This window comes from Carcharhinus amblyrhynchos, unplaced genomic scaffold (assembly GCF_965287045.1).
Source record: "Carcharhinus amblyrhynchos unplaced genomic scaffold, sCarAmb.v2.hapA scaffold_650, whole genome shotgun sequence".
Lineage (NCBI taxonomy): Eukaryota > Metazoa > Chordata > Chondrichthyes > Carcharhiniformes > Carcharhinidae > Carcharhinus > Carcharhinus amblyrhynchos.
Genome location: NW_027650390.1, coordinates 28,770 through 49,544, shown reverse-complemented (window position 1 = coordinate 49,544; position 20,775 = coordinate 28,770). Strand labels below are relative to the sequence as shown.

General features: G+C 50.1%; 2 protein-coding genes across 4 annotated transcripts in view; both read left to right on the top strand.

Annotated features, from left to right (window-relative positions):
- Positions 1-5,256, top strand: part of LOC145339749 (aryl hydrocarbon receptor nuclear translocator-like) — a 31,894-nt gene extending 26,638 nt beyond the window's left edge. For 2 of the 3 annotated variants that reach the window (XM_080184277.1, XM_080184275.1), the window contains exons 18-20: positions 254-422; positions 1,959-2,089; positions 3,030-5,256. In XM_080184277.1, coding sequence (XP_080040403.1) covers positions 254-422; positions 1,959-2,089; positions 3,030-3,119 — 390 coding nt within the window. In that variant the 3' untranslated portion in view covers positions 3,120-5,256. The remainder of the gene's footprint in view (positions 1-253; positions 423-1,958; positions 2,090-3,029) is intronic. The other variant, XM_080184276.1, reaches the window with a different exon arrangement.
- Positions 5,257-14,210: 8,954 nt separating this feature from the next.
- LOC145339748 (HORMA domain-containing protein 1-like) overlaps positions 14,211-20,775 on the top strand; it is a 27,295-nt gene continuing 20,730 nt past the window's right edge. Inside the window, exons 1-6 of the mRNA XM_080184274.1 lie at positions 14,211-14,293; positions 15,919-16,063; positions 17,127-17,190; positions 18,260-18,296; positions 19,428-19,448; positions 19,557-19,583. Coding sequence (XP_080040400.1) covers positions 14,261-14,293; positions 15,919-16,063; positions 17,127-17,190; positions 18,260-18,296; positions 19,428-19,448; positions 19,557-19,583 — 327 coding nt within the window. The 5' untranslated portion in view covers positions 14,211-14,260. The remainder of the gene's footprint in view (positions 14,294-15,918; positions 16,064-17,126; positions 17,191-18,259; positions 18,297-19,427; positions 19,449-19,556; positions 19,584-20,775) is intronic.

The window sequence follows — 20,775 nt, the reverse complement described above, 5'->3', positions numbered from 1 at the left end:
GGGTATGGAGGTGGGTGCAAGGGGGGTGGATGGGAGGGTGGTAAGGGTGAGGAGGTGGGGTGGGGTGGGAGGGTAGGGGGGGGTTGGTGTATTCAGAGGCTGATGCCAGGGTGCTCTTTGCCTCCTGACCCAGCCAGTCGTGGAGGCGGGTGCCAGTGGAAGGGGCTCTCCTGACGGTGACACTCTGCACAGTTGAGTGATGGTCCCCTCAAACTGCTCTCCCCACCCTCTCCCTGACCTTGTGTTCTCTCAGCAGATGGCAGCCCCGGGAGCGAAGACACAGTCTCCCCAGTTCGGAATGGGAGCTAACCGTACCTTCACAGCCAACACCGCTTCCTTCAGCCCCCTCGCCAGCCCTGCAGCCACCTCCGCTGCCGGAGGCACGGCCTACTCATCCCTCGCCAACCGAACCTCTGCTTTTGGTAAGTAGCCTGCCCTGCCTCTTTCCCTCCCCTCCCACCCCCTCCTCCCCTCCCCTCCCACCCCCTCCTCCCCTCCCACCCCCTCCTCCCCTCCCACCCCCTCCTCCCCTCCCTGTCTTGAGGAAGATTGAATTTTGCCTCGGTTAGACTACATCTGGAACACTCGGTACAGCTCTGGTCTCCTTACTTAAGGGATGATGTGGATATATTGGAAGTCATTCAGAGCTGACTCAGAAGTGCCAAAGGACTGGAGGATGGCAAATGTGGTTCCACTTTCCAAGAAGGGTGGTGGTGGTGAACCAGGGAATTATAGCCCAGGTTGATTAAGGATAGTCACAGTGGCTTTATCAGAGGGAGGTTATGCTGAACAAATTTGTCGAATAGACATGTTTCTGAAGCTTTACGGCTTGCACTCATCATAAAATCCCCACAATGCTGAAAGGGGCCGTTCAGCCCATCGGGTCTGTACCGACCACAATCCCCCCCCAAGCCCTATTGCTGTAACCCTTGTTTACCCTAGGTTATCCCCCTGACTGAGGCAATTTAGCATGGCCAATCCACCTAACCTGCACATCTTTGGACATAAGGGGCAATTTAGCATGGCCAATCCACCCTAACCTGCACATCTTTCGGACTGTAGGAGGAAACCCACGCAGACTCCGCACAGACAGTGACCCAAGCTGGGAATCGAACCAGGGTCCCTGGCACTGTGAGGCAGCAGAGCTAACTACTGTGCCACCATGCACCTGGTTTTGAAGCTTTTTCAATTGCACTCATCATAGAATCCCCTACAGACAAGAATGAGACCATTCAGCCCATCGACTGTACTGACCACAATCCCACCCAGGCCCTATTCCCGTAACCCTAGTTTACCCTAGATAGTCCCCCTGACACTAAGGGGCTAATTAGCATGGCCAATCCACCTAACCTGCACATCATTGTATGAGGAACGGGTTGAGGACTCTGGGTCTGTACTCGGAGTTTAGAAGGATGAGGGGGGGGGATCTTATTGAAACTTACAGGATACTGCGAGGCCCTGGAAAGAGTGGACGTGGAGAGGATGTTTCCACTAGTAGGAAAAACTAGAACCAGAGGGGGCACAACCTCAGGCTAAAGGGACGATCCTTTAAAACAGAGATGGGGAGGAATTTCTTCAGCCAGAGAGTGGGGAATCTGTGGAACTCTTTGCCGCAGAGGAGGCCGGGTCACTGAGTGTCTTTAAGACAGAGATAGATAGGTTCCTGATTAATAAGGGGATCGGGGGTTATGGGGGATGAGAAAAGTATCAGCCATGATTGAATGGGGGAGCAGGCTCGATGGGCCGAGTGGCCTCATTTTCCTCCTATGTCTCATGGCCTAACTGTGAGCCGAATGGCCTCTTTCTGGCTGCGACACGTTTGTTATTTACTGTTAAGAGTCACCACCAGCAAGTGGCGTGGGGGAGTGAGATAGTAAAGCACTTTGTAACACAAGTTCAAGTTCCTCCTTTCATGGAGTCAATTTTTTTTTAATTTCCTTCCCCCCCCCCCCCCCAAGTCGAAGCTGGGCAGACAAGCACGCAGTTCCCCAGCCGGCCTGCGGATGGAGCCTCGGTGTGGCCGCCCTGGCAGGGTCAGCATCACTCGCAGGCGCCCAGCGAGCAACAGAGCCAGCCGGAGGTGTTTCCGGTAAGTGCCGGGGAAGAGGGAGGGGCCGTGCAGACTGCGAACGTGTCCGGTACCCCGTGGCGTTCGCTACGGGGACAATCGGTTTATTAGTGTCACAAGTACGGCTTACGTTAACACTGCAATGAAGTTATTGTGAAAATCCCCCTAGTCGCCACATTCCGGCGCCTGTTCAGGGACACTGAGGGAGAACTTAGCATGGCCAATCCACCCTAACCTGCACATCTTTGGACACTAAGGGGCAATTTAGCATGGCCAATCCACCCTAACCTGCACATCTTTGGACACGAAGGGGCAATTTAGCATGGCCAATCCACCCTAACCTGCACATCTTTGGACATTAAGGGGCAATTTAGCATGGCCAATCCACCCTAACCTACACATCTTTGGACACTAAGGGACAATTTAGCATGGCCAATCCACCCTAACCTGCACATCTTTGGACATTAAGGGGCAATTTAGCATGGTCAATCCCCCTAACCTGTACATCTTTGGACACTAAGGGACAATTTAGCATGGCCAATCCACCCTAACCTGCACATCTTTGGACACTAAGGGACAATTTAGCATTGCCAAACCCCCTAACCTACATGTCTTTGGACACTAAGGGGCAGTTTAGCATGGCTGATGAACCTAGCCAACATGTCTTCTGGACTGTGGGAGGAAACCAGAGCACCTGGAGGAAACCCTCACAGATATGGGGAGAGAATGTTCACAGGCAGTGACCCAGCCGGGAGTTGAACCCGGGTCCCTGACGCTGTGAGGCAGTGGTGCCGACCACCACGGTACAGAGCGGGTCCCCTGCTGATCATATAGCCCTCGTTCCCAGCAGTGGAGATGAGCGATGCCTGTGTAGAACGTCGGAGGGTTAACATGTGCAAATGGAGGATGTGTCATACATTTTTCTCTCTCTCTCTCTCTCTCTCTGTTTTAACCTTCCCAGGACATGCTGTCAATCTACGAGGAGCAAGGAAGCAGCTACAACAGTGACGAGTTCTCGGAGCTCCCCATATTTCCCTCGTTCCCGGAGTAATCTGGACCCTCCAGCAGAGAGAGAACCCCGCCAGCAAGTCACAAGCCTGTCTTCCCCTCCGCCCCTGATCCCTGTTGACCTTTTCTGGCTGTGCACTGCACAGTATCTTGGCGAAATGTATCTCCACCACCATCCCAGCCGCCCGTCCACCTGTGCTGTGTTGGGGAGGGGGGTGTCTAAAATATGTTCCTTGGGGGCTGTTGTGTTTTAACTCCCGTATCTGGTCGTTGATCCCACTAGCCATGGGGTGGGGGGGTGTCTTTGGGAGCGCTTTTCTCTCCTTGCGTTCACTCCATCTCCCCGCACCCCCTCCTCAGTGTTGAAATAGAAAGGGGTGCTGGGGGAGGGAGTGTGGCCGCACTGGTTCCTGAACCAGGAAAACCAAGTCAACCTCTCGCAGGCTGGGCCCTTCGCTGCACGCGCTCCCTGTCTCCAACAACACAGGCCCATCTGCGGACCTCCCATTCCACTTGCCTCGGTTCCTGCCGGAGTCGCTGTCCGCTTAGCGGCGGGGGGAACGCTCGTCTAGCTGACGTCAGGCACCCTCTCAACGTTCACCCTAACCCCTGCCCCGTACCCTGGTTCCGGAGCAGACACCGACCGGATGTCAGATGCTCCGTCTCTGCAGCCTGGCACCACAAGATTCCACTCCCTCCGTCACTGACCGCGTACACCGTCTACAGGATACGATGTCCAAGGCTCCTTCCAAACCCGCCACCTCTACCATCTAGAAGGACAAGGGAGGGGAGCAGCAGACACACGGGGAACACCCCCACCTGCAAGCTCCCCCCTCCGAGCCACCCACCATCCCGACTGGGAAATATATCGGCAGTTCCTTCACTGTGGCTGGGGTCAAAATCCCGGAACTCCCTCCCTAACAGCACTGTGGGTGTACCTACCCCACACACGGGGACTGACTGATGTCCAATAACAATCCTGGAACTCCCTCCCTAACAGCGCTGTGGGTGTACCTACCCCACACACGGGGACTGCAGCAGGTTCAAGATGGTGTCTCACCCACCACCTTCTCGAGGGGCAATTAGGGATGGGTGATAAACACTGGGGCCGGCCAGCGATGCCCCCCACACGCTGTGGGATGAAACGTGTCCTGGTGCGATCCTGGGACTCCCTGTGGCAGAGAGGAATCGGATTTGTTTCCTCTGTTGGAACCCACCGTGACGTCTGGTGCGTCCCCCCCCATTTCCACCTTCCCAATCGAATCCGCACTAGCACCGCCGGTCTCAGCTGGGTTGTGGGGTTGGGGTACCTCTGCTGGCATCGGGGGCGCCCCGGATGCGTGGCTGGCGCACGGCAGGGCTAAAGGGTCCAGTGTGGCGTGAGGAGGATCTGTTTCTCATGGGGCTGAGGCTCCCTCCAGCAGTTGAAAGTGGAGGTCGTCAATTTCATCTCTTTTTTTTCCCTCTTCCAACCATCTCCTGTGTGGCGGAACTTTCTAAATGGTTCCATTTTTTAAAAAAAAGACTTGTAATCCGTGTACATTGTACGTTCACTTCTGCACCAGCCTCCGGGGTTCTGCAGTGGAACCCCACGCAATTTTTTTAACCCATTGACGTAGATATATATATATATATGTGTGTGTGTGTGTGTGTGCGCGCGCATTTGTGTACTTAGGTGTTCTATTCTGTAACATAGGTCGGTCTCAACCAGTTCCGAAGCAATCGTGTTTTATCATTTTTCAAAGAGAAAATGTATTTTCACACCTTTACCTTGTTTGCAAGTACGCCAACTGACTTGGGCACGAGGGTGCGTTAGGAAATGGGCGGGGGGGGGGGGGATATTTTAACTACCTGTATGGGAAAAGATATATATAATATAGTTCTAAGGGATCGCAGCCACAGAGGAACTGCGTGCGCATGTCTACGTCTATTATGTATGTACGTCTGTGTGTGTGTGTGTGCGCGCCTACGTGTGAGTGCGCATGTGTGCGTGCGCGCATGCATCCGTGCACATATCTGTGCGTGCATCTGTGCGCACGCCTGTATGTGTGTGTGTGTGTGTGTGTCACATTCTGGAGTGAATCTAGGCGATACGAATTGCTGCCCGTCGCCCTGGTCTCTTATCTGTGTTTTCCTGCCCTTGTATCGCCGCGCGCCTTGAGTGAATAACACGAGGGGGGGGGGGGGCGTGCTGCCTTGGTGAAGGAGCGCAGCTGTAATCCAGCGCGGGGGGGGGCAGGCGCGAAAGGGAAGGCGGACTGGGCGACCGGTGAACCACGTTGTCGGGTGTAATCGGCAGGGTAATTAACCCCGCGTGGCCGAGGGGGGTACGGGCTGGCGAGATTGCAGGCAACGCTCTGGGTTGGGGGGGGGGGGGTTCCGGGGTCGAATCCCAGCACGGTTCCTGTAGCAGGCACGGGTGAGCGGAATAATTTACCCCTTATTCTGTCTGCTTACTCGCCCTCTTTGTGTTTTTGCAGAAACACACTCCCTCGAGCCCTCTTCACCCTGCCCAAGGAGCTGGCTCCCACAGCGACAGTGCTGGGGGGGGAGGAGGGGATCTGTCTCCGTGTTCACTTTCCCCTCCTGTTTTTTTCCCCCCTTCCCCCGGGGGTTGCTGCAGTGATGGCAGAACTGCCACGGGCGACTGGGCTGGCTCCGATACCACCAGCTAAAGTCATCGTGGAACTTGCTGGATCATCAAACCGCTTGACTCGCAACCCTCGGTTAAAGAAGTTTCTCTCCTGCAGTTTGGGGAGGGAAGTGGGGCAGTTGTCGAACGTGACGTGCTGTGATCTGCAGTGAAGGTCAACCTTTCTGTCTGACTCCCTGTTTCCAGTCCTGAGGAAATGCCTGGGGGGCGGCGGGGGGGGGGGGAGCAGAACGAGGCCATTCAGCCCCTCGGCTCTCTCCCACCAGTCGGTGAGATCGCAGGCCTTGTCTGGACCTAACCGCCTGAAATCTGTAACCCCTTAACCCAGCCAAAAAACAATCCACACCCCCGGGGGGGGGCTTTCACATTTGCAGCGGAGTCCAGGGGGTTTTCTGAGGTAGAGAGTTCCAGATTCCCACTCCCCCTTTGTGTGTGGGGTAAGACTTCCCTGTGTTCCTCCTGGACAGTCTGACACTCATTTCACCCTCCCCTCCCAACCTTCTCCCCTTTTCTCTTTCCCCTCTCCCCTTCTGTCTTCCCCTCGCCTCTCTCTCCCCCCCCCCCCGTTCTCCCTCTCCCCTCTCTCTCCTTCTCCCCCACCCCACCCCTCTCTCTGCCCCCAAATCCTATTCAAGACCCTAACAGTCCAAATCCATCACTTGGAGGAAGGCCATGGCCCAGTGGTTTTATTGCTAAGCTATTAATCCAGAAACTCAACTAATGTTTTGGGGGACCTGGGTTCGAATCCCGCCATGGCAGATGGTGGAATTTGAATTCAATAAAAAATATCTGGAATTAAGAATCTACTGACGACTCATTGTCGGAAAAACCCATCTGGTTCCCTTTAGGGAAGGAAATCTGCCGTCCTTACCCCGGTCTGGCCTACATGTGACTCCAGAGCCACAGCAATGTGGTTGACTCTCTACTGCCCCTCCAAGGGGCAACTAGGGATGGGCAATAAATGTTGGCCCAGCCAGCGACGCCCACGTTCCAGGAATGAATAAACCATTCATCTACATCCCAGGGACTACAAACCTAATCTATGCAATCCGAGCTCAGTAATTTCAATCATTTTAGCCGTGGCAACTCGCGCGCTGGCAAATCGCTGCTCCGCGCTGGGGGGTGAGGGCTAACGGCGAGTGGGTCGCGCCGGCGAGGTTGGCTTAACGACTGCGTGCGTATGCGGGGCCCCAAAGCCGGCGCTGTCATGACGAGGCGCATGTGTGCGCGCGCACATCGGCTGTTGGTGTGGCGGGTTTAGGGGTGTTGGGGATTTCGGTGGGTAAGAAGGAAGTTGGGTTGGGGGAGGGGGGGGGGGGGGGGGGAGGCGGCGTTGGGCGTGTGGCAGAGCTGTCTCCCGTGAGGCAGAACTGCAGGTGCAATCTGGCTGAAGTCGGTCTATGCCGGCGGCAAGTGTGTAAGCCCTGGCTGAGGCAGGCGGGGGAGGGCCTTTGACGATGCAACGAGGGATGGTGGGAGGGGGTTGAGGAAGCCCTTTTTACAACCAGATGAACAAGTCCCAAGAGTAGCAGTTGGCTTGGGTTAAATTTAAGACTTTTTGGGTGCCGCTGTGGCTGAGTCAATGTATGGTTCAGGAAGTTGACTAAATCATTAAGAGTGGGAAAGTGGTGTCATTAACAATTCATACTGACGAGAGTTGGAAAGTGGTCTTATGTCGCTGAATCCAAGTGGATGATTAGGGTATCACTCTCGTAGGAAGGATAAGATTTCTTTTCTTTCCCCCTCCCCTCCCCTTCACAACCCCGATCGTCTCTCCCTCCCTCTCTATTTCCTGTACATGTTTTTGTTTCATTTTATTTTTATTTATTCGGATTAACCTTGTTAATCTTTCCACCACGTATTAAAAAGAAATAAAATCCTCTTCTGAGTGCGTGTCTCTCTCTCTTTGGGGGTGACGGGGGCAAGGAGGGGATCGTGGGATTCGCAGGGTGGTACCTGCCTTTTCGCTCGGTGTTCATTGGGTAACTCTCTGGTCCTGGGGGGGGGGTGGGGGGGTCTCAGTTAAAGGCCCCCCCCTAGTCCCAAGACTTGGCTGACACTTGCACTACAAGTATAATGTTGGTCTCCTTATTTATACAGGGCATCGGTGAGACCACGTCTGGAGTATGTGTAAGGGTGGCATAGTGGTTAGCACTGCTGCCTCACAGCGCCAGGGACCCGGGTTCACTTTCCGGCTTGGGTCACTGTCTGTGTGGAGTGTGCATGTTCTCCCTGTGTCTGCGTGGGTTTCCTCCCACAGTCCAAAAGACGTGTTGGTTAGAGACGTTGGCCATGCTCTCTGCTCTTTCTGTGTACCCCAACAGGTGCCGGAGTGCAGCGACAAGGGGATTTTCACTAACTTCATTGCCGTGTTAATGAAACCCACTTGTGACACCAAAAAACTGTGTAACCCCACATCTGCATTACCTGCACACCTTTGGACACTAAGGAGCAATTTAGCATAGCCAGTCCACCTAATCTACACACCTTTGGACTGTGGGAGGGCACTGGAGCACTTAGAATGAACCCATGCAGACATGGGAATAAGCTCCATACAGTGACCTGAGGATGGAATTGAACCTGGGTCCCTGGTGCTGTGAGGCAGTAGTGCTAACCACTAGGCCACCATAACCTCTGTAATAAAGGACAGGCTGAGGCCAGCTATGTTAGATTTGGCATGCTTGGTTTCATTGGTCAGAACATTGATTACAGGAGTTGGGACGTCTTGTTGAGTTTGTACAAGACATTGGTAAGGCCACACTTGGAATACTGTGCACAGTTCTGATCACCCTATTATAGAAAGGATATTATTAAACTAGAAAGAATGCAGGGAAGATTTACTAGGATGTTACCGGGACTTGGTTTGAGTTATAAGGACAGGCTGGATAGACTGGGACTTTTTACTCTGGAACGTAGGAGGCTGAGGGGTGATCTTATAGAGGTCTATAAAATAATGAGGGGCACAGATCAGCTAGATAGTCAATTTCTTTTCCCAAAGGTAGGGGAGTCCAAAACTAGAGGACATAGATTTAAGGTGAGAGGGGGGAGATACAAAACTGTCCAGAGGGACAATTTTTTCACACGGAGGGTGGTGAGTGTCTGGAATGAGCTGTCAGAGGTAGTAGTAGAGGCAGGTACAATTTTGTCTTTTAAAAAGCATTTAGGTGGTTACATGGGTACGATAGGTATAGAGGGATATGGGTCAAATGTGGGCAATTGGGATTCGCTTAGGGGTTTAAAGAAAGGGTGCTGTGGGACAAGTTGGGCCGAAGGACCTGTTCCCATGCTGTAAACCTCTATCCAGCCTCTCCTTTATAACCCAAACCATCAGGTCCCGGGAGCATCTTAGTAAATCTTTCCTGCGCTCTTTCTAGTTTATTAATATCCTTTCTATAATAGGGTGACCAGAACTGTACACAATATTCCAAGTGTGGCCTTACCAACGTCTTGTAGAACTTCAACAAGACGTCCCAACTCCTGTATTCAATGTTTCGATCGATGAAACCAAGCATGCCAACTGCCTTCTTCACCACTCTGTCCACCTGTGACTCACTTTCAGGAGCTATGAACCAGTACCCCTAGTTCTCTTTGTTCTGTAACTCTTCCCCAACACCCTGTCATTAAGTAAGTCCTGCCCCTGGTTCAGTTGACCAAAATGCATTACCTCGCATTTATCTAAATTAAACTCTGTCTGCCATTCGTCAGCCCACTGGCCCAATTGACCAAGATCCCATTGCAATCTGAGATAACCTTCTTCACTGTCCACTATGCCACATTTGTGTGCGTGTGAACGTTGAACTATCTGTTCAATGCTCTGACCAATGAAACCAAGCATGCCGAATGTAACATAGCAGGCCCCAGCCTGTCCCTTATTGTAGAGGTTCTGATAGAAGCAGCCATTGTTTACAGTATGGCCTGTCCATCATCTTTCCAAAACATCGCTTACCCTGGAACATTTGACTTTCCCAACTCCATCGCCTTGTTTCTGTCACTTGATGTTAGGTCTCAGCTATTTGCATTGGAAAATACAGGAATAGGCCATTCGGGCCCCTTACCCTGGATTTTAATGTTATTTTAATATTTTACTGCCAGATTAAGTCATAAACACTGAGCCTTGAACCATCGCCGGGAGGGCTGCTCTGAAGCAGGAAGGTCTCCACCTTTCGCATTGGTCTTGGTGTGGCCGACTTGTTTGGGATTGCCAGTCTCAAAGATGGCCGCGGCGTCCGGCCTTCTATTTGTCACAGTGGGCGCTGATTGGCCAAGCCGCTGGGCGGTCGCTGATTGGCCGGTCCGGCAGCTGGCGCCGGGCACGTGACCCCTTTCCCTCAGTCGCGCGCGGCTGAAGCCGGTTCGAGAGGCGGGAGCTCGTGAGGGGCGGCTGGTTAATCTAGTTTAACTAGTTAGTGCGTTAACTAGCCCAACAGTTATCGTGAGAATAACCCACAATGCTTAACTAGCAATGAATACTGAGTAATAACCTGGTAACCATTAACCTGGTTACTGATTAACTGTTACTGAGCAGCTAGTGAGGAATTACCTGGTAACCATTAACCTGGTTACTGATTAACTGTTACTGAACAGCTAGTGAGGAATAACCTGGTAACCATTAACCTGGTCACTGATTAATTGTTCCTGAGCAGCTAGTGAAGAATAACCTGGTAACTAGTAACCTGGTTACTGATTAACTATTACTGAACACCTAGAGAGGAATAACCTCATATCCATTAACCTGGTTACTGATTAACCATCACTGAGCAGCTAGTGTGGAATAACCTGGTTATTGTTAACATGGTTACTGATGAACTATTACTGATCAGCGAGGAATAACCTGGTAACCATTAACCTGGTCACTGATTAACTGTTACAGAACAGGTAGTGAGGAATAACCTAGTAACTATTTACCTGGTTACTGATTGAGTATTACTGAACAGCTAGTGAGAAATAACCTGGTAACCAGTAACCTGGTTACTGGCTAACTATTATTGAACAACTAGTGATAAATATCCTGTTAACAATTGCCTAGTTACTGATTAACTGTTACTGAACAGCTAGAGAGGAATAACCTGGTAACTATTAACCTGGTTACCGATTAACTACTACTGATGTGGATATGCTGGCGTTGGACTGGGGTAAACACAGTAAAAAGTCTGACAACACCAGGTTTAAGTCCAACCGATTTATTTGATAGTAAACTCAGTTTACAGTGAGTTTACTATCAAATAAATCGGTTAGACTTAAACCTGGTGTTGTCAGACTTTTAACTATTACTGAGCAGCTGGTGAGGAATAGCATAGTAACCATTAACCTGGTTATTGATTAACTATTACTGAACAACTAGTGAGGAATAACCTAGTAACCGTTAATCTGGTTATTGATTAACTATTACTGAACATCTAGAGAGTAATACTGAGTAATAACCTGGTAATTATTAAGCAATTTACTAATCAATTACAAATATTGAGCAGCAGTTAGTAAGATGTTTGCAGTAATCTGGTAAGTATAAACCAGTTTGATGATTTTCTGATATTGAATAATCGATAAAGAATACTCAGTAACAACCCAGTAATTGACCCCATTTCACAAGGATATTGGTGTACGATTTGGCCGGGATCACTCACTCTGCAGACTGTCGAAAGGTTAAGGGGATATCGCAGTGGTGTCCAGTACAAAATGTCCATGTCTGCAAATACACAGATCCCAAAACACATACACACAACGCAAAATGCACACATACGTCCCAAAATACACGCTCCTAAAAACACACTCACCCAAAACACACTCACACACATACCACAAAACACAGACATGCAACCCAAAACACACATACACCTCAAAATACTCCTAAAAGTACACTCCAACGCACACCACAAAACACACACAGGCAACCCAAAACACACACAGGCAACCCAAAACACACACATACACCCCAAAACACACACTCCTAAAAACACACTCCAACACATACCACAAAACGCACACACGCAACCCAAAACACACACATACACCCTGAAACACAGACATACACCCCAAAGTATACACACACACTAAAAATAAACTCAAACACACTCACCCAAAACACACTCGCAACCCAAAACAGGTTAGGTGGATTGGCCATGCTAAATTGTCCCTTAATGTCCAAAGGTGTATATATGAAGAGGATTAGTGGGGTAAATATGTGGGGTTACGGGAATAGGGCCGGGATTAGACGCTCTTACAGACAGTTGGTGCCAAATGGCCTCCTTCTGCACTGTAGGGATTCTATGACATAAAGGTTCTGAATTGAGGGAGGGACGGTTTCATCAGGATAAGACAGGCTCTGGCCAGAGTTTACCCGGGAACAGTTTGCCTGTCGGAAAATCTACCTCACAGCAGTGGCATTCATTTAAAAACAAAATAGGGAGAGTATAGGTCCAAAATGTTCCCGTGAGAGTGAAAGATGGGAGCAACAAGTCCAGGGAAGGCTGGATGTCGAGGGATATCCAGGGTTGGATACGTGAAAAAAAGGAAAGTTTATGGTAGATTTTAAAGTTTATTTAATGTCATAAGTTGGCTTACATTAACACCGCAATGAAGTCACTGTCAAAACCCCCTAGTGCCGCACTCTGGTGCCTGTTCGGGCACATAAGAACTAGGAGTAGGAGTGGGCCAAATGGCCCCTCGAGCCTGCTCCGCCATTCAATAAGATCACGGCTGATCTTTCTGTGGACTCAGCCCCACTTATCCACCCCCCTCCCCTTAATTCCTTTACTGTTCAAAAATCTATCTATCCTTGCCTTAAAAACATTCAATGAGGTAGCCTCAACTGGGCAGGGAATTCCACAGGTTCACAACCCTTTGGGTGAAGAAGTTCCTCCTCAACTCAGTCCTAAATCTGCTCCCCCTTATTTTGAGGCCATGCCCCCTAGTTCTAGTTTCACCCGCCAGTGGAAACAACTTCCCTGCTTCTACCTTATCTATTCCCTTCATAATCTTGTACATTTCTATAAGATCTCCCCTCATTCTTCTGAGTATAGCTCCAGTCTACTCAGTCTCTCCTCATAAGCCAACCCTCTCAACTACAGAATCAACCTAGTGAATCTCCTCTGCACCCCGTCCAGCTCCAGTATATCCTTTCTCGAGTAACTGTACACAGTACTCCAGGTGTGGCCTTACCAGCACCTTATACAGCTGCAACATAACCTCGCTGTTTTTAAACTCCATCCCTCTAGCAATGAACAAAGAGATCTAGGGGTACATGTTCAAAGCTCCTTGAAAGTGGAGTCACAGGTGGACAGAGTGGTGAAGAAGGCATTCGGCATGCTTGGTTTCATTGGTCAGAACATTGAATACAGGAGTTGGGACGTCTTGTTGAAGTCGTACAAGACATTGGTAAGGCCACACTTGGAATACTGTGTACAGTTCTGGTCACCCTATTATAGAAAGGATATTATTAAACTAGAAAGAGTGCAGAAAAGATTTACTAGGATGCTACCGGGACGCGATGGATTGAGTTATAAGGAGAGGCTGGATCGACTGGGACTTTTGAGAGGGGAGGGATACAATAGTGTGCAGAGGGGCAATTTTTTCACACCGAGGGTGGTGAATGTCTGGAACGAGCTGCCAGAGGTAGTAGCAGAGGCGGTGGTGGGAATCTGGGACTTGCTGCCTGGGACGGGTGTGAACCCTCACACCATTGAGATGAGCAGCTGAAAAGCCACAGCGTACAAGGCTACGGACAGAGCGATTGGAAAATGGGATTAGAATAGTTAGTCCTCTCTCTGTGCTGGAAATACTTTTCTGAGTCTAAAAACACACACGCGCAGCCAAAAACACACATACAAACACACGCACACACAGCAACACACGCAAACGTGCAAAGAAACACATACAAATATGCACAATAACACACACATGCAGCCAAAAACACACACACACATACATCCAAACGCGCACACAGCAACACACACAAACACGCAAAGAAACACACAAATACGCACAATAACACACATATATAAACGCACACAAATACACGTAAACGTACACTCACATGCAAGCACGCAAATACATGCAAACGTACACTTACATGCAAGCACACATGCAAAAACACACACATACACATCTTCAAACATGCACACAAATACATGCAAATGTACACTCACATGCAAGCTCGCACACACATACACACGCTCACACTCAATGACATATGCAAATACACATACAAACACATGCAAATAAGCACACAAATACGCACACACACACAAACAAACACTCTCACACACTCATACACGCACACTCACACACACGATCCTCCATCACTCTCCCAGAGGTGCTGAGGCCTCGATGACTGATCTCCCAGTTGCTCTGAGCCTGGATGAGCCAACTCAGACTGGGAATGGAACAGGGTCTTTTCCTGACTAGACCAGATCGAGTGCGTAGGAGACCCCAGCGTTCCCGCCGCTGACACCATCTTTTCTGTGTTCGCAGGTAACCCACTGGCAGGGAGAGCTTTCTGAAATCACCGCAGAGACTCAGGACCAACCCAGGCAGCAATGGCAGTCACCCAGATACAGAAGGGCGCAACGGTACAATGTTCTCAGAGTTACTGAGACATTCCACCTGGACAAACAATATGGAGGGATTGAATTGTCGACAGACCTTCCATCGTCTGAGCAACATGAATCTAATTGCTCCCCTTCCTTCCCTCCTCCTCTGCCTCTTCTTCTCCCACTCACTCCCTTTTCATCCTGCCCTCCCCTTCTCCCTCTCACTCTCCCCTTCCCTTCCTCCCTTCTTTCCCTCCCTTCCTTCCTCTTTCTCTCCCTCCCTCCCTTTCTCCCTCCCTCTCTCCCTCCCTCCCTCCCTCTCCCTCCCTCCCTCTCTCCCTCCCTCCCTGTCTCCCTCCCTCCCTGTCTCCCTCCTTTCCTCCCTCCCTCTCTACCTCCCACTCTCCCCTTCCCTCCCTCCCTGTCTCCCCTTCCCTCCCTCCCTGTTTCCCCTTCCCTCCCTCCCTGTTTCCCTCCCTCCCTGTTTCCCTCTCACTCTCCCCTTTCTCTCCTTTGCTATTTCCCTTTCACTCTTTCTGTTGGGGGGAAGAAAAACTGGGTTTAAAGTTTTATTTCTGTTTATTTCTCTCCCCACTCCCCAGTTTTGAAATCAGGTAGGGTGGGGGAATGTGGTGGAAGTGCAGTCTCGATGCATTTCTCTGTGTGTGTGTGCAAATCACAGACGTGGAATGGACCTGGGGGGTGGAGGGCTCAGTGGGGGTGTTGGGGCACCCACCATCCCCACCCCCCAACACCCCACCCCCCAACACCCCTCCCCCCAACACCCCTCCCCCCAACCCCCGAACACCCCTCCCCCCAACCCCCGTAATAACAAGTGCATGAATTCCCTCTAATTAAATGAACAAATACTTGCAACACACCTGGGAGTCATCCCCCACCCACCAACCTAGAATCAGTATAGCAGAGTGAATTAGCATTGCTGCCTCATAGCACCAGGGACCCAGGTTCGATTCCTGGCTTGGGTCACTGTCTGTGTGTAGTCTGCACATTCTCCTCATATCTGCGTGGGTTTCCTCTGGGTGCTGTGGTTCCCTCCCATGCTGCAAAGATGTGTAAGTTAGGTGGATTGGCCACGCTAAAATGCCCCTTAGTGTCCAAAGATGTGCGGGTTAGGTGGATTGGCCATGCTAAATTGTCCCTTAGTGTCCAAAGATGTGCAGGTTAGGTGGAATGGCCATGCTAAATTGTCTCTTAGTGTCCAAAGATGTGCGGGTTAGGTGGATTGGCCATGCTAAATTGTCCCTTAGTGTCCAAAGATGTGCAGGTTAGGTGGAATGGCCATGCTAAATTGCCCCTTAGTGTCCAAAGATGTGTGGGTTAGGTGGATTGGCCATGCTAAAATGTCCCTTAGTGTTCAAAGATGTGCAGGTTAGGTGGATTGGCCATGCTAAATTGCACATTAGTGTCAGGGGAATTAGAAGGGTAAATATGTAGGGTTATGGGGATAGGGTGGGATTGTTGACGTTGTAGACATGATGGTCCGAATGGTCTCTTTCTGCACTGTAGGGATTCTGTGATTCTCTCTCCCTTGGCCGTTTCTGTTGTGTTTGGGGCTTTAGCTGCACAAAGGGATGGCGAGGGGGGACTCGGCCCATTAACGCAGCCCATCTGGTTGACTGCCTTGTCTCCTGTCTGCCTCGCAGGGTGCTGCTATGTTCCCCAGCAAGATCACCACGGAGCAGCAATCCCTGGTCCTGGTGAAACGTCTGTTGGCGGTGGCCATCTCCTGCATCACCTACCTCCGAGGACTCTTCCCCGAGCACGCCTACGGCACACGATATCTGGAGGGTAAACGTTCTTACTGTCTACTTCTACACATGCTGGGGGGTGGGGGCAGTGCCTTCCTCCCGTCCCTCCTTGGTACACCCACAGAGGTGAAACACAACTGTCAGAGGGTGGTTAAGTCTGTGGAACTCAAAGGCAGTGGAAGCAGAGACTTTGGGGTCGGAACTCTTCCCATCCCACCAGCCACTGGAGTTTTAGCAGGCGGGTTGCGGAGAATGTGAAACCCCATTGACCGCTTTTAGAACAGCACAGCCGGAGAATTCCATCCTGGGCATTTTGTAAGGCAGAGATGGATAGATTCTCAGGAAGCTGGGGTGGAGAGGGGGGCCAAGATAGTTTGTCGACAGGTAGGCAGGATGCAGATGTGACATTATGTGGTGACACAGTGGTTGGCACTGCTGCCTCACAGCGCCAGAGACCTGGGTTCGATTTTCGGCTCGAGTCGCTGTCTGTGTGGAGTCCACATGTTCTCCCCTGAGCCTGCATGGGTTTCCTCCTACAGTCCAAAGATGTGTGGGTTAGCTGGATTGGCCATGCCAAATTGCCCCTCAGTGACCAAAGATGTGTAGGTCAAGTGGATTTGTCATGCTAAGTTACCCCTTAGTGTCCAAAGATGTGCAGGTTACGTGGATTGACCATGTTAAATTGCCTCTTACTGTCCAAAGATGGGTAGGTTAGCTGGATTGGCCATGCTAAATTGATAAATTTTTGAACACACTTCACTTTCCTAAGGGGCCATTAAAACCACAGGGCACTCTATTAGGTCCAGATTAAAACCAGCATGATAGTAATTATACTGCTACAGCACCAATAAAGGACACCAGTCACAGACAACACGGTGCCAACAAATTGCCACGGACTGCAGAAATACCCTGCAGAGAAACAGGATTAAAATTTCATAAAAGGCAAGGGTTACAGAACCAAGGAGAGAATTGATCTGTTTGACTGGTAGCAGGACAGGGCTGAGGGGCCAAACGGCCTCCGCCTGTTCCTATTTGCCTCATTCGGGTTGCCTACTGGCTAGTTTTCTCTCATCTGGAGTGTTTTTTTTCCCTCCTCCTTTCAGATCTCTGTGTGAAAATACTTCGAGAGGATGAAAACTGCCCTGGATCCTCACAGATCGTGAAATGGTGGGTGGCCAATACTGCTCTGACCTTCAGAATCGTAGAAGGGAAATGTTCAGTTCATTGTGGCACAGTGGGGTTAGCACTGCTGCCTCACGGCGCCAGGGACCCGGGTTCGATCCTGGCCTCGGGTCACTGTCTGTGTGGAGTCTGCACATTCTCCCCGTGTCTGCGTGGGTTTCCTCCGGGTGCTCCTGTTTCCTCCCACTGTCCCAAAGATGTGCAGGTTGGGTGGATTTCCCCTTGTACTCTGGTGGTAGAGGTGGGGGCAATGACAACATTTAAAAGACATCTGCGCAGGTACATGGAATGGAAAGGCTTAGAACGATATGGGCCCAGGCACAGGCAAATGGGACGAGTTCAGATTAGTCGGTACAGAGGAGTTTAGATTTGATTTATTATTGTCACATGTATTGGGATACAGTGAAAAGTATTGTTTCTTGTGCGCTTATACAGACAAAGCATACCGTTCATAGAGAAGGAAAGGAGAGGGTGTAGAATGTAGTGTTACAGTCACAGCGAGGGTGCAGAGGAAGATCAACTTAGTGCGAGGTAGGTCCATTCAAAAGTCTGACAGCAGCAGGGAAGAAGCTGTTCTTGAGCCGGTCGGTACGTGACCTCAGACTTTTGTAACTTTTTCCCGACGGAAGAAGAATGTCCGGGGTGTGTGGGGGGGGTCCTTGGTTATGCCGGCTGCTTTTCCCCGAGGCAGCGGGAAGTGTAGACGGAGTCAATGGATGGGAGGCTGGTTTGTGTGATGGGATTGGGCTACATTCACGACCTTCTGTAGTTCCTTGCGGTCTTGGGCAGAGCAGGAGCCCAGACCAAGCTGTGATACAACCAGAAAGAATGCTTTCTATGGGGCATCTGTAAAAGTTGGTGAGAGTCGTAGCGGGCATGCCAAATTTCCTTGGTCTTCTGAGAAAGTAGAGGTGTTGGACTGAAGGGTTTGTTTCAATGTATACATCACTATCACTCTTTGAATGCACCTGGCCCAGTAGATCACAGGTCAGCGATATGAGGTAGAATGGGCCGTTTGCCATGACGTCTTGCTTGTTTATTCTCTTTCTTGCAGGATGCTGGGGTGCTACGATGCGTTACAGAAGAAATACGTAAGCCTCTTTTATTTATCATTGATAGTGGTTTCAAAAACACGGTGGCACAGTGGGTTAGCACTGCTGCCTCACAGTGCCAGAGACCTGGGTTCAATTCCCAGCCTTGGATCACTGTCTGTGTGGAGTCTGCACATTCTCCCCATGTCTGCATGGGTTTCCTCCGGATGCTCTGGTTTCACCCACAGTCTGAAATTTGTGCTGGTTAGGGTGCAATGGCTGTTCTAAATTCTCCCTTAGTTTATTTATTTATTAGTTTCACAGTCGGCTTATGTTAACACTGCAATGGTGTTACTGTGAAAATCCCTTAGTCGCCACACTCGGGCGCCTGTTCAGGTTACACCGAGGGAGAATTTAGCACGGCCAATATACATCTTTCAGACTGTGGGGGGGAACTGGAGCACCCGGAGGAAACCCATGCAGATACGGGGAGAATGTGCGGACTCCGCCCAGACAGTGACCTGAGCCGGGAATCGAACCCGGGTCCCTGGCACTGTGAGGCAGCAGTGCTAACCCACTGTGCTGCCCGAACAGGTGCCAGAGTGTGGTGACTAGGGGATTTTCACAGTAACTTCACTGCAGTGTTAATGTCAGCCGACTTGTGACACTAATAAGTAAACTTTAAACTTGGCAGCAAGGATCAGGAATGTCAGGGAGTGAGGTAAGATTAAATGGAGTTTTTGCGCCTAAGTTCACATTGATCTACAAGTTGACATTCACACTTGGCTATAGGATGGCACAGTGGGTTAGCACTGCTGCCTCACAGCGCCAAGGACCCGGGTTCGATTCCCAGCCTCGGGTCACTGTTTGTGTGGAGTCTGCATGTTCTCCCCGTGTCTGCGTGGGTTTCCTCCGGGTGCTCTGGTTTCTCCCCACAGTCTGAAAGAGGTACATTGGCTATGCTAAATTCTCCCTCAGTGTTACCTGAACAGGCGCCAGAGTGTGGCGACTAGAGGGATTTTCACAGTAACTTCATTGCAGTGTTAATGTCAGCCGACTTATGACACTAATAAATAAACATCCTCTTTTTCATATGCAATCTCTCCAATAAGGCGGATTTACATGGCGTCTTTATCGCAAGCTGAGTTATTCAGTCACCTCTAAACTATCTTGTGCTTTTCCCCTGTACAGTTACGGATGCTGATTTTAGCTGTAAGTATCTTGTTAACTTTAACAGTGTTTCCAAACACTGACTCTGCTCCCTGACCAGTCACTGCTGGATTACTCACACCCTTTTTTAACTTTTGCTTTGACTTGCAGATCTACACAAATGAGGAAGATCCTCAGGTATGTACTGGGAGGGAAGTGTAAGTGATATGTACACAGTTTGTTTGTGTGCTTTAATATTGCAGGAGGATGTTTGAAATTCAGCTTTATGCCGCAGGCAGTCAGTATGTCTGGGTGCTCCAGATAGTCGGTATGTCTGGATGCTCCAGACAGTCGGTATGTCTGGATGCTCCACACAGTCGGTATGTCTGGGTGCTCCACACAGTCGGTATGTCTGGATGCTCCAGACAGTCGGTATGTCTGGGTGCTCCAGACAGTCGGTATGTCTGGGTGCTCCACACAGTCGGTATGTCTGGGTGCTCCACACAGTTGGTATGTCCGGATGCCACAGGCAGTCGGTATGTCCAGATGCCACAGGCAGTCGGTATGTCCAGATGCCACAGGCAGTCGGTATGTCTGGATGCCACAGGCGGTCAGTATGTCTGGATGCTCCAGGTGGTCGGTATGTCTGGATGCTCCAGGCGGTCGGTATGTCTGGATGCTCCAGGCGGTCGGTATGTCTGGATGCTCCAGGCGGTCGGTATGTCTGGATGCTCCAGGCGGTCGGTATGTCTGGATGCTCCAGGCGGTCGGTATGTCTGGATGCCACAGGCAGTTGGTATGTCTGGAGGAAATACGGCTTAGATGCTGAGGAAGCAGGATAATTACTCAATTCAACCTTGCAAGTGGTTACATAAACTAGAATTAATGGACTTTAGTTTATTTTAAATACCCTGGGATTTCAGATTCTGCACTCTCACGTTTCCTTCTCTATGAACAGTATGCTGTGTCTGTATAGCGCACAAGATTCAATACTTTTCACTGTATCCCAGTACATGTGACAATAATAAATCAAATCTATGTACTCTATAAACAGTATGTTTTGTCTGTGTAGCACACAAGAAATGATACTTTTCACTATTTCTCAATACAGGTGACAATAATAAATCAAATTATTGTCACATGTATTGGGACACAATGCAAAGTATTGTTTCCTACTCACTATACAGACAAAGCATACCATTCATAGAGTACATAGATTTGATTTATTATTGTCACATGTATTGGGATACAGTGAAAAGTATTGTTTCTTTAATCCTATACAGACAAAGCATACCGTTCATAGAGAAGGAAAGGAGAGGGTGCAGAATGTAGTGTTATAGTCACAGCTAGGGTGTAGAGAAAGATCAACTTAATGCGAGGTAGGTCCATT